The sequence below is a fragment of the Danio rerio genome, chromosome 7 (assembly GCF_049306965.1).
Source record: "Danio rerio strain Tuebingen ecotype United States chromosome 7, GRCz12tu, whole genome shotgun sequence".
Taxonomy (NCBI): Eukaryota; Metazoa; Chordata; class Actinopteri; order Cypriniformes; family Danionidae; genus Danio; species Danio rerio.
In genome coordinates this window covers 43715692-43730217 of record NC_133182.1, presented here as the reverse complement: position 1 = coordinate 43730217, position 14526 = coordinate 43715692, and the positions used below count along the sequence as shown (strand labels likewise).

General features: G+C 35.0%; 1 protein-coding gene across 16 annotated transcripts in view; it reads left to right on the top strand.

Moving 5' to 3' along the window:
- cdh8 (cadherin 8) overlaps positions 1 to 14526 on the top strand; it is a 288795-nt gene that overhangs the window by 252955 nt on the left and 21314 nt on the right. For all 16 annotated transcript variants that reach the window (XM_073907200.1, XM_073907192.1, XM_073907199.1 and 13 more), the window contains one exon: positions 7867 to 8114. In XM_073907200.1, coding sequence (XP_073763301.1) covers positions 7867 to 8114 — 248 coding nt within the window. The remainder of the gene's footprint in view (positions 1 to 7866; positions 8115 to 14526) is intronic.

The window sequence follows — 14526 nt, the reverse complement described above, 5'->3', positions numbered from 1 at the left end:
TAGGAGCATCAACAGAGCTCAAGTGATCCTCTCTCTGCTCTCTCAGAGGGTGATTGTATTCTCTGTGCTGTAGACCTACACTGACCTATTTGCAGCATGTCATAACCAAGAGTAACAGGCAGCTATTAATGCTAGTGTGAATGATTCAATATACTGTGTCATATGAGAAGGTGACAAACAAATAATAATGTCCGCATGAACATTATTTATATATAACATATACATTATTTATATATAACATATATAACGCATGAAACAATTTTTTTATGCATTGTGATACAGAATATAATAAGAAAACAATCTGCGTTGTTTTTTTTTTGTTTTTTTTTTACTGCTCTGCTGGATGTTGTAAAGTAGGCGTTTCATTCAGAATGATCGGGAAAAGGTTTTTGGAGAGTTATTACAACGTAACATATTACAATCTCCTCACTATTTCTGTTTGCGCAGCGCAGTCAAAACTGACAGTTGGAGGGAGGGGGGGAGTGGTTAAGTATGTTAACCACAATCAATACCTTAGACAGACATAATCTGAGAATATAACTGAAAACAAACAGGAAGTGCATTTTCAGATTTCAATTTTTGATTACAAGGGCAAACCTTTTTTTTTGTTTGTTTGTTTTCTTAATCACGTTTAGATGAATTGTTCACCAAAAAACTAGCATTCTGCACTAACAAAATGATTAGTTTTTTATTTCATGTGTACTTTAAAGGCTTTGTTAACCCAAAATGAACTCACCCTCATGTCGTTCCAATCCAGAGACCTTCATTTATATTCAGAAATAAAGTGTTCTTAATACATATTTTCAAAAAATTTCATATATTTTTTTTTTTCGATATAACAGTTCTCTTGGCCTTCATATAGCTAGAAATGGCCCTGAGGCATTCAAAGTCAGAAAAAAAATCAAAAACACTGTTAAAACATTCCATGTGACTTCAGTGGTTCAACTGTAAAGCTTCAAAAAGCACATTTGTCTATATTGTTTGCCTATACATTTATATTGTTTGCATCAGATCAGGTTCCATGTTTACAATACAACAATTGCATGTTTTCTTTTTTGTTTTGTATAAAAATTGTTCTTGGAGCTTCATAAGATTACAGTTGAACCACCAAAAGAGTCATGGAATGTTTTGACAATGTTTTTGTTTACTTTTGTGGATTTTGGATGTCTCATGGCTATTGCTGTATACAGAGGAGGAGAAAGCTCTTGTAATATCTAAAATATCTTAATTTGTTTTCAAAAGATGAACGAAGGTCTCAGGGGATTGGAATGACATGAGGGTGTGTGATGAATAACAGTATTTTATTTTATTTTTATTTTATTTTTTAAGATTAATTAACCCTTTAACCCAAGGAGTACTTTGTAACAGTGCATATGTAGCTTGGTATGTAGTTTCTAGAAGCCAGAGTGATGGATACGAAATAAATAAGAGGGAGAGAAAAGATTTGAATAAGTTTTTAGTAGTTTTCAGAATTCTTTATTGGCATGTACATGTTTTGACTAAAATTAAAATTTGTGTATTGTTTTATAAAATACAAACAACATGTCTTCAACTTGCAAGTTTTTGTACAGTAAAAAATGACAATAGATGATTATAAACAAAGTCCCTTTAAGGCAAGTAATTTCTCTCGGCGGCCATCTTTGAAACGCCTCTCAGACAGTATGCTCAGACCTTATATTTAACACATATAATTCTACAAAACTCTTTGCTAAGCTCACGATTACATTACATATTTTGAATCACCAATAAAATCGAACAACAACCCTCTCATAAGTTTCATTTCTAAACGTTCGAATGAAATAAAATCAAACTATTTTAAGTTGGTGTTGCTAATGCACATGCACACTCGAAAAAGAACGAGATCACGACACCAACCACATTTATGGCTGTTCTACACATTATCATTCTCAGAATAATGCTTTGTCCGATCGCGCTGGTCTTCAAAAGTAATTCACAACTTGGTCTTGCTGGCGAATCTTCTCCAGAAATAACAGCGACTCTTTGTTTACAAGTTTATGTGCCGTTTGAGTAGTTGCTGTCATGTGATGTGCATTTGACAGGATGGACTGTACTTCCCGTTTGTTTCATACAGATTACAAAACCAAAAAACTTTTGTTTTCAAGTGTAGTTGGTTCATTTAAAAGTATAGATTCCAAGCTTTATGTGGACATATTTCTTATATGCGTGAAGCACATATTCACTGACATTCCAGTGTGTTTGTTGACCACCAAACTGTCGTAAAAGCATGTGTCTGGTCCGAGCTTCTCTCCCGGAGAAAAGTCAGTCTGTAGTAATCGCTGATTCGCTTCTGTACTTGTGGGTGGGCTTCATTCACCATATTGAATGTTATTGACTATTCAAAGCTATACGAGTGACATGTCTTGTGTATTTTATAGCCTTTGATATAAAGCATTCAACATTTTGTGACAGAAAGACAGACAGACGGATGGATGGATAGATAGATGGATAGATGGATGGATGTCTCTTTCCAGCATAGTATAATATAGTGTACATATATGACAGTATGTTTGTACTGTAGTAGTATTTTCATATATATTTAAATAAATTTGACAAAAAAATTAAATGATAAAACATTGCCATCTCTCATTGCTGCATGGATCAACGAGACAGTGATGTGGGATTATAAGATCCTTTTACATGTAGGGTACTTTTTTTTTCCTCCTGTGTTTTTTTCTCCATCTAGACATGACGGTAGTAGCAAGGGATGTGTGAAACTAAAATGAGCTAAAATGCTGTGAAAAGTGCTGTGGAGCGCAGCAGACAGAGGTACATGGGCTGTTCTCATCCGGGTGCCCTGCTGTCAGCCGCTCTGACTTCAAAGTGTGCAGATAGAGGGACTCCAGCTGCTCTCCTCTCTCAGCTGGGGCTGCTCTCGGCCCGGCTCCAGTGTCCGCCTGACCTCCCCACTGGGACAGAGGCTTTTTTTTTTTTTGATAGAATAAGCAAATTCTCCATTCTACTACTACACCTAATTCCTAGAGACCGTGCTGTTTCATGTGTAATTCAGTGGTCAGGTCTGGCTTAGTTTTTGTCAATAAAAGAGCAAAGGGAGGACTTGTGCGGTACATGTATATTCTATTTAAAGGCTCATGAAAGTCAATGTTTCAGCACTGGTTAGTTCAGCTGCACAGTGGTCAGTGTAGGTTATTCAGGCTATAACAGGTTTATTTTGCTTCCATTCAAGTTTCCCACAAATGCATGCTGCAATTCACCACTACACACCTTTTAACCTGTATTCTACATTGTTTTGTTAGCTCACCATGGATTATAAACATTTGTGCAACTCTATGACCTTTGTGCTGCAGTAAAGACCCTCGTATAATAATAATAATAATAATAATAATAATAATAATAATAATAATAATAATAATAATTGTTATTATTATTATTATTATTATTATTATTATTAATTATAATTATAATATTATTATTACTGATGTTTTTTTTCATTATGCTTTGTATCAAAAAACATATGACCATGATTTTGAATCTTTAATATCTTTAAATGTGTATAATTCCTAATTGTGACCTTGGACAACAAAATTAGCCATAGGGGTACCTTTTCTAAAATTGAGTTTCATACCTAATAGGAAAGCAGAAAAAATAAGCTGATGACTAATGTTGATGTCTGGTTTATATTTAAAAATCTGGTATCTGTGAGTTTAAATATAAAAGGAATTTTGAGATAATTGTTAAGATAAAAACTAGTAGTTAGCAAGGCTAACTACTTATCAAAAATCATGTTGTAATATATTTACACTCGGAAATATACAAAATATATTAATTTCATGGACCATGATTGGTGTAAAATTAGAAATCTATCATTTTGACCTACTATGTATTTTGTTTTTCTGTTGGTGAGGCATTGGTGAGAGAACCAGGGTTTTATTTATACAAGAGTTTACATTCAATTCAATTAAATTCCGCTTTATTTGTATAGCGCTTTTACAATGTAGATTGTGTCAAAGCAGCTTCACATAAATGGTCATAGAAACTAGTACATGAAGTGTTATATTACAAATTTACAAATTCAACATGTTCCTATATCAATATCTTTGTAAATCCTGAAAAAAGATTAACAAATCCTCCAATGAAACAGTCAGATAAGAGAGATAGGTTTAGGTACCACTTTATTTTGACAGTCCATTTGAGTATTAGTAGACTGTCTGGTTAATATCAGTTGATAGTGCTCCTTCAACAGACATAAAACTGACTAATAGAAACTTACAGTAGCAAGTACATGTCAACTTACACTAACCCCAACCTAACAGCCTAAAAATAATCTAACGAGAATTAGTTGGCAATGTAACTTACCTTCAACAAACAGACCATCAAAATAAAGTGTGACATAGTTTTACAGTTAATATAAATTTTAACCTTAAAGTCTGCATAGACCCGAAGCTGCAACCATTTTTTTCCCATATTGTGATTCAGTTCTTAGAGGAACCCAATATTAAATGACAAAACAATGGGTGTGACTTGGCTTTTTTCCATTCAAGCTGATTGAATGTATTAAAGTAGACATTTCATTCGGAAAGATTGGAAAAAGGATTTTCGGGAGCATTATTACCACCTAATATACACCTCCTGCTCACCATTTCTGTTTGTTGTCAAAACTGACAGTTTAAGGGGTGTTGTTAAGTATGTTAACCACACCCAATATCTCACACATAATCAGAGAACTGAAAAGACTTTGGAAGTGCATTTTCAGATTTCAATTAACGTGTACTTTAAAGGTGAATTCTAAAGGGTTATGGGCTTGTACACCATTCTGGATGAGTTTCGAACTCGAAGGTTTTTTTGAACTGCAATATTGTTCGAGAATCAGCAAAGGATGTTGGTACAGGAACATGTCTTACTTGGCACAATCATCCTACATGGTATGTGGATAAGAATTAGCGTCACTAATGCAACCTCAGAAAGCAAAAACAAACATTCACCCACTGTCCATAAACATGTTTTCCATTAACGCAATGAAGTCTCAGAGTTTAAAATGCCTGTCATAGGAAAGATGGTGCTTTTATGAATAATTAAAGCGACACATTTTCTCATAGGATAAGGCATGCAGTTTCATGAATAATTATGAGACACTGACATGTCATCAATTACTGTGGTCATTTGCCACATCACAACCTGTAGATTTTTAAACCTAGGAGATGAAAATAGCTGAGGAAAGTTATACAGTTTTAATATTAAAATGAACTGGCTTTAGCAGACTTTAGTCTTGTTTAGGTGTGTTTCCTTCCTCATGGTGCAGTTTTGAAATATCTACAACAATTAGAAAATGCACATACATTATATTTATAATAATAATAATAATAATAATAATATTAATAAATTAAAATGTGTGTGTCAGAAACACATATGCTTAGTTGATTTGGATCATTTTATATTAAAACTTATTATAAAATCTAAACATAAAACACATTAACAAAAAAAAATCTTGTCATGGAGTTTTGTTTCAAAAGATGATGTGATCGAATGACAGGTCTAATCAGTGGACCGATCCAAACACCCTTCATCTTAAATTTGTTTTAATAATTCTGCAAAAAAAACTGATTGAAAGACCATCTTTATAGTTACCCTTTAGAGGTGTTTTACATGATTGCGTTGTTCTCATAAATCAGGTGTTCGCCTCCAAGCGCAAGATAATATGATATAGTTAACATGCTTGTCATTTACTTAGCAAGGAAAAGGACACTGTGGATTTTCCTTGCAAAGGCATTATTTTTATTTTATTTTTTTTACATATAAATGTTTCTTGTGAAGTGATGGTGTCATTCTATTGATTAAACAGATGGAAACGGAGCTTTGCTCAAAATGTTTGTACAATGTATTTTTTTTATTATTATTATTTATGCATAAGTTAAATTTTCAAATTTCAAAAGAAATATAATTTATCTTATTATCTCCTGAAATCTAGTTTACTGTTGCATGACCCTGTAAACTTAAATGTATAGTTCACCCAAAAAAGAAAGTTTGCTCACTATTTACTCACCCACAAGTGATTGCATATCTTTATTAGCCTTCTTTTTTCTGTTAAACACTGTTGTGGTAGTTTCAAATAAAGGGATTTTTACTGATCAAGAGTCAAAGTCTCACAAAGTTTATTTCCAAAATGATTAAATTCTTTGCAAAGAATAGGTCCGACAGTCATACAGGAACACCAGTTGCTGCATAGTGGGACACACTGGCTAGCCAGACACCAGGTTTTACCTTCTTTTTTCCTGCTTCAAGGCCCACTCTGTCACAGTTGACACACAGTTCTCTTTAGAGCATTAGATTTTAGAGCCAGGATTTACACTTATTGAATGCATATGTGGGAGACGCAATGGCGCAGTAGGTAGTACTGTTGCCTCACAGCAAGAAGGTCGCTGCTTTGAGCCTCAGCTGGATCAGTTGGCGTTACATGCGGTACTGGTGAAAAGGGGAGGCTAAGTTTTCTGTAGTGTATGTGATTGAATGAGTATGTTTCCCAGAGATGGGTTGCAGCTAGAAGGGCATCCGCTGCGTAAAACATGTGCTGGATAAGTTGGCGGTTCATTCCGCTGTGGCGACCCCGGATTGATAAAGGGACTAGTTCGAAAAGAAAATGAGTGAATGAATGAATGACCCTTATTGAAATATTTGTTTTTGTACCATCTCTAGGAAGGCATATGTTTCTTAATATATGTTTCTAGTAAGACTGAGAAATTTTTTAGAAATCAATGTTTTAGTAATAATTTTCCACCACAAAACAGGTGAATTAAAAAAAGGGGTATAAATCTCAAACCACTTCCATAAAGGAAAAACAAATACTAAGTCAAAGGTTACAAAATAGCTTATTTTGTGTACAAAAGAAAAAAAAACTCTTAATGGTATGATACCAATTAAGGATGAGTAAACTTTCATTTTTGGGTGAATAAATGGGTCTGTGACAAGTGAAGGCAAATCTCTTCTAGAAAAAACATTGACTCTTTATTTACAAGTTTGTGTCGTATTTGAGTAGTTGCTGCTATTATGTGATGTGTGTTTGACAGAACGGATTGTACCTTACGTTCATTTTTAAGTGCACTTGGTTCATTTAAACGTACAGATTTCAAGCTTTATGTGGATATATTTCTTATGTCTGTGAAGCAAGTATTCACTAGGATTCCAGTGTGTTTGTTGACCACAAAGACTGTCGCAATAGCACACGTCTGATCAGAGTAAAAACTGCAGAATTTTTATTCCATGAATACCATGAGGAGGCCATACAAATAATAATAATAATAAAAAATAAAAAAACACTTTCTCATGTACTTACACAGGTGGGATGAATGCAGGGCCCTTCTTCATACACTGAAATCACAAATATTTATCCTGGAGTACAAATAATTCCCAAATTGTATTTTATCTGCTACTTCAATAATATCTCACCATTGGATAATTGCCTCGGAGAATACATTAACAATGTTAACGTCACGGTATTGTGGGCAAGGATTAATTTTGTTTTGAGACAACACAAACATACAAATTGTATTTTTCATGATTTCTTAACAATTTGCAATGCAGTCCTTGTGTTTCCATTAGATTAACCTTATTTGCAGCCTCATTTAAATCCCAAACACATGCTGTCTCCTCCACAAATTAATAACGCATCCCACGCTCCAGGTGAAAGTGTGGTTATTGCTACTAAATATTATTTTTGTTCACCCTGCTATCGAGCTTGCAGCAGCTTAAATCTTAACCATTGCAAGGTGGGAGAAAGTCGGCACAATTACAGCCAGACCTGCAAGCCCAGCAAACTGAGTCCGCTAAAACCAGGAAACCCTTTGTCTTTGTGTTTTGCTCCCATTAATAATAAACGTTCTCTCTGTTTTCCAGCCTTTGGACTTTGAGTCAAAGGAATTCTACAACCTAACAGTGGTGGCCACCAACATTCGAGCCGATTCCATTACGGGTGGGCCCTACATGGACCAGGCCACCATTAAAGTCGTCGTTCAGGATTCGGATGAACCCCCAGTCTTCACGAAACCATCATATTTGTTTGACGTGCACGAAAATGCTGCAATCAACACAGTCATAGGAGCCGTAGCAGCAAGGGACCAGGATGCCACACACAGCCAAGTCAGGTAAAGAAAATCATTTCTAGCACATGCAACCTTGTCAGATGAGGTTTGGCTGTTGTCCTACTGAAATAAGACCTAAAAATGACACAAAGATCAAGCTCAGGCTTCTATATCAATCTAATAGCCAAGTACTCCTTCACAGCTGCATCCTACCAGCCGTTAAATGCCACTGATGAAATTGCCCGTAGAACTGCATTTGCATTCAGACCAAATGGAGCTCTCACCTCCACAGAATTGGTTGTACTGGGAGCGAGAGATAGGACAGTGACACAATAAGATTCCTCCCCTTCCTCCCGCTGATGTATTTCACATCTGTGACTTGCTTCTTGAAAAATTACAAGGGCACCTTCAGTATAGGTTATACAGCCAATTTCTCTTAGTCCGACCTAGCATTCCATTAATTCTCCAGTGACTCGCGATGTTTCGGGGACAACAGGCAACAGGTTGTGTAATTACACAGGGAACTGGAAGCAGAGATTGGGCTTCAGTGCTGCAGTGGAGCTTACAGAAAGTGACCATTGGTACGTGTGTGATATTTTTATTCTTGAGCTGTGAAATCGACAAATGGCTTGCTTAAATTATTATAGAACTTTGTAATAATAGAAATACATTTATATGGGGCGACAGTGGTTAGCACTTTCGCTTCACAGCAAGAAGGTCGCTGGTTCGAGTCCCGGCTGGGTCAGTTGGCATGCAAGCGCATGTTCTTCCTGTGTTTGCGTGGGTTTCCTCCAGGTGCTCCGGTTCCCCCACAAGTCCAAAGACATGTGCTATAGGTGAATTGAAAAATCTAAATTGACTGTAGTGCATGTGTGTGAATGAGTGTGCATGGATGTTTCCCAGTAGTGGGTTGCAGCTGGATGGGTATCTGCTGTGTAAAACATAAGCTGGATAAGTTGGTGGTTCATTCCTCTGTGGTGGCCACTGATGAATAAATGCTAAGCTGAAGGAAAATGAATTAATTAATTTATATGTATATATATTTTTTTATATACAATAAGTATAAGCTTACTAGTAATACATGCCTCAGCCTACATCATGTTTGCAAATGTAAAATACTTGTAGGTATGTTTCATTGCATGTGCATGTGCATGTTTCACAAGTCCACTATAGGGTGCTTATTTACATTTTTGCAATTAAAGATCAAAGTTGAATTTTTTAAAAATAATATTGCTGTTTTTTCCCCAATTCAAATGTCAAAAGGCGAAATTCTGGCTATTTTCAAAAGAACGTTTTTCTTCTCTGCAGAGAGCGTTTTTTTTTCTACATTCTGTTGTGTTTATTTATGTAGCTTTTTTGTAGTTATTTGGCTGTTGTTTTAAAATACAACATATAATCATTTCCGAGTCATTTAAACATTGCAGCTCTGACTTCTGCGCACAATGATTGAAAGTAAAAGTGAAATTATTAGAAATGAAATGGGACATTTGCTGTTCCCAGGGTAGGGTGCTTTCTTTCTTTCTTTCTTTCTTTCTTTCTTTCTTTCTTTCTTTCTTTCTTTCTTTCTTTCTTTCTTTCTTTCTTTCTTTCTTTCTTTCTTTCTGTCATTCAGGCTTTTCATATTGATGTGTTTGTGTTATTTGGATGATGAATTACTTCTCTCCTGAGGCCATCGAGCAGATTGTGTTAAGCTCAACATGACAACATCCACTTAAGCATTAAGAGATGAATTATCTTGTCTAATGTGATCACGTTTGACCCTTTTCCTTTAGTATTTTGAACCATAAAGTGGTAAAGTTACATGCTTTCTCATGCTGGAGCAGAAGGGTGAACAAAATTTTTAAAAGCTATAAAAGGAAATTTGTAAACAGGAAACCAAATGCCAAAAAAAGGGATGACTGACTTTATCCGCCAAATAGCCTGTGCTGAATTTCATAGAGTAATAAGATAACCATACCTCACCTCAAATGACAATTTCTGCTTGAATACAGCTAATTGTGCTCATCGGTATGGTTGTCACATCAATAGAAGAAGCAATCAAGGTGAAGCGGGCAAAAAAATAGTATAATTGTGGCTTTTAAAAGACTCTGATAAAATGGAAATGTCAGTTTTAATCGGAGCGCGGCAGGGAAACAGTTATTCACTGAAACGTTATTCTGCATCAGCCTGACCTCTCAGACCATCAGCCTCTCTTACTGTAACATTGCAAGATTTCTCTTGTTATTGTGAAACTGGCCCGTATCAAACGATGCCAAGCTGTGCCCGACTTTAAATTAGCCTTGTTAAGAGTATTGTCTATCTGTCAAAAGAAGTGTGGGTGTAATCAGTGGGGATCCTTTAACCTTCTCTGACAGAAACCCCTCTGGCTCCAAATCGTGTTGTGGCACCTGATATCTAGCACATGCTAATGCATGGTGACTGCTCTCGATGGCGATTGTGCTTTATTGATGTATGCTTTACTTATATAAAGTAGGCAGTCATTTGATTTGGTTTCTGCGCATCTACAGAGTGCAGCCGACTGGAAAACATTTGGTACAGTAGAATAAATGGCACTCTTGTAAAAGTCCTCTTAATTACTCGATTACCCCACATAATAACTACATGCCAAAAAGCCTAGAGGACATGTTCTATCCTGTGCTTTTTTAGTAAAAAGAAAGATTTTTAAATACCTTTTTTGTTTTATTTGTGTTATTACTCCACTGTGCAGTGTTTTGTTTGCTGTTTTCATTTATCATGACATTTAATAAAATGGTCAGCCTTTACATTAGAGTGCTCAGGTTGCACCATAATTGCATAAACGAGTAGGGCTCTGAGTAATTATATTCCTCATGCACTTCATATGCAATTATCCTGTAGTGATCTGTAATTAAATGACTATTTTTACTATAATATTTTTAATTGTATTAACATTAAGTATATGTGGTTTTGTGCTTTTATCACACAGATTAATGTTTGATTAATGATACTCTTTGTGTATAAAAAAGGTCTTATTTTGGCAATGGGGTTGTTTTATTAAACAATTTAATAATAATAATAATAATAATAATAATAATAAAAATAATGTAAGATTTTAGTTGAAGAGGTGTTCATACAGTAAAATTGTCGTGAAACCTTAATAATCATGATTTGACTAGCATAGGCTCATTCTGAAAACGTAGCTTCATATACATTTCTGGAGATCGTGAATTATGTAGCCAGAAGTACGTATGGCTGCATTTGGTCTTTAAAACAAACACTACGGGGCAGTATAGTGCTGTACCTTTTCACGCTTACCAGCTGAATACTTACCTCCCAAAGGATGGCTTTCCCGCTGTTACCAGTGTCTAGCCATGTATGACAAAGGACTTGAGATGCAGAGAGAAGTTGACCACAATGATGGGGTTTGAGTCCATTGAAGAACGGTTCCAGAAAGCGAATAAGACAAAAACCGAAGCCAAAAAATAAAATAAACAAGTAAATAGCAGAGTGAGAATGTGGCAAAATATGAAAATGTGGTAAAAAGCAGGGGGCTTTTCTTTATTCTAGGTTGCTTTTTTAAAAACTGTTGGTTGGGTTTAGGAAAGTAGGTGGACGGGTCAATTTGTGCTTTTGAAAACACTTCTGGGTTTAGGTAGGGAAAAGGGTTGGTCAGTGGATCAGTCAGTCAGTCAGTTTTTAAGTATTTTTAAGCTAGAAGAGCAGGTGCGAATGGCACTATTGAGAGAAATTTGAGATCTCAAAAAGCATACACAGCAGCCTCTGGTGGTTTGACGAAAACAAAAACGTCAAAAAAATAAAAAATAAAAAATGTAGCTCCTGGGATTTATTTGCCGTTCTCCAGAAATGAATATAGGGCTACATTTTCAGAATGAGCCTGGGTTGGATTTGACTAGTTGCATGCATTTGCATGAGATTATATGCAAACATAAAATCTGTTTTTAGGTCAAGCTCAATTATGTCATTTGAAGGCAAAACGACATTGTTTGTTATGACTTCATCTTTAGCATAACAATTTGATGTCACAAAGACAACATAACTTAATAAATCTGACATTTAATGACTTGTTATAAGCTTGCATAAAATATCATTAACATTCATGACATGTGTCATGTCATGATTATAAAGGTTTAATGACTGTCCTATGAACACCCCTTCAAGTAAAGTGTTACCAATAATAATATTGTCATTTAAAGATGTCTGTTTATGAATAAATTTTAAAAGATACAGTATGATAGTATAATATTGACTTTTTGATTCATTATTTTATTTGTATTACATTATTTTATTTGTATTACATGTTTCCACTGAGGACTTATAATAAAACAATATGTGTAAAATAAAAAAAATTACTAATGTTTTGCTTCTTACACTTTACCTACCTGAAACTCACCTACAGCACTTATTCATTGTTGCTCTTGTAGTTGTGTAAATTGCTTCCTTGTCCTCAATTGTAAGTCGCTTTGGATAAAATCGTCTGCTAAATGACTAAATGTAAATGTAAATCTGAACCATATAGTCTAATCAGTTTTATCCTTTGAGCTATATTAATTGTGGTTATAATTGACTTTGCATTATTTATTTCACTCGGCTTAATCTGGGGTTACCACAGTTTAATGAACCACCAACTTATCCAGCATATGTTTTACACAGCTGATTCCCTTCCAGCTGCAACCCAGAACTGTAAAACATCCATACACACTAATTTACACACATACACTAAGGCCAATTTAACTCATCCAATTCACCTATACCACATGTCTTTAAACTGTGGGAAAAACCGGAGCACAACTTCCAACTGACCCAGCAAGGACAAACCAGCGACATTATTGCTGTGAGGTGACAGTGCTAACCACTGAGCCACCGTGTCTTCCCACTCTGCATTATATGAATCATAAAAAGAACCGGAATATCAGGTAAAATCTTCATTTTTTTTACTAAAGAAATAAAGTCGCCTGCATCTTTGATGACCTCGGTGTGAGTACTTCTTTATTATTATTATTATTATTATTATTATTATTATTATTATTAGTAGTAGTAGTATTATTATTATTATTATTATTATTATTATTATTATTATTATTATTATTATTTGTTTATTTATTTACTTTTTACCTCACAAAAATAAACATTTTTTTTATTTTTTGTGTGGAATAATTAGATGTGTGATTTCTGTTTATTTCTCCTTTTTTCTCCCACTCCATTTCCCCGCTGTAGCTTTGTCAGTTTGATTGACACATAGCAGAACATTTGAGGGTCTGTCTCTCGGTGGTACGTGGAGCTGTCAGAGCCTGACTGAAATCCACTCAGCCTCCTGGAGACTGATCCCAGGTGGGAATGCTGTCAGCAGTAGAGCCCTCCTCCTGGACTTCCAGCCTCAGTCTCAGGATCCCTATACCATGGCTCAACATTCTCCACAAAGCCACACATTCTTTTTTTTTTTTTTTTTTTATTTATTTATTTTACAACATTTTTTTTAATCCTCTGAGGCCTTTTTGACAGCTATACCTCACAATCAATCTGTTTTTTTTTTTTTTTTTAGAAGATGCACTAATAAACTGTACTTTTATAATTCAAAATTAAAAAGCTGCATGTGCATGTACACTGGTCGCTTTGAATCCAGTTGCTTGTTTTGTGAATATTAAAGGTGCCATTGGTATACTGCATTGGTTTAATAAGTTAAATTGTTCTCTGATATTTACATAGTAGGTTTATAGCTTCGGTAAATTAAAAAAAAATATCCAGCAACGGTTTTATAAGTTCATTTATCACTACATAAAATACCCATAAAATCAGAGGGTCCATGATTGACCATATATGGCTTGTATCATGAATATTAATGAGCTCTGCTCTGACATGCCGCTCTTACAGACACACACACAGCATGATGTGCGCTGAACATGGACAAATATAAACCTAATCAGAGGAACGTTTTGCTTTCCAGATATGTTGTGGATAAAGGCTAAATTATAATTAAACTTGATAAAAGAGAGTGATAGAGATGTATGGCGTTGTATTTTGAAGCTATAGTCAAAGAAAATAGCCAGGAATTCTTATTAACCTCTGCATGAACAGATGCCATTTGAGCTGAGTGATTTAACACGATTCAGCAGTCTACATGTGTTTGTTGAAATGCACACATTAAATTTCATAATAAACACGGTAAATTAACAAAATATAAAATATAGAGCTAAACATACCTTATGCCTATTTAGTGTGGAGAATAATAAATGTGTAATCTGTAAATCCTGCATTTTGCATCATGAGGCAATATTGAAACAAGTCTCGTTGCCCAGTAATGCACAGTTAACAATTGGGCTCTAGCGTTTTCAAAATAAAAGCCCCACATACATGGTAAGTGAAATGTATACTTAAAAAAAACGAAGGGAGGAAAATGATCACTGTTGTTTCACTTGAAATTGTTGTTGCTTATCAAACGCAGCATAATATTAATGATCTCAGAGCTTTTTATGATCTCAGAGCTTAAAGACATGGCTGC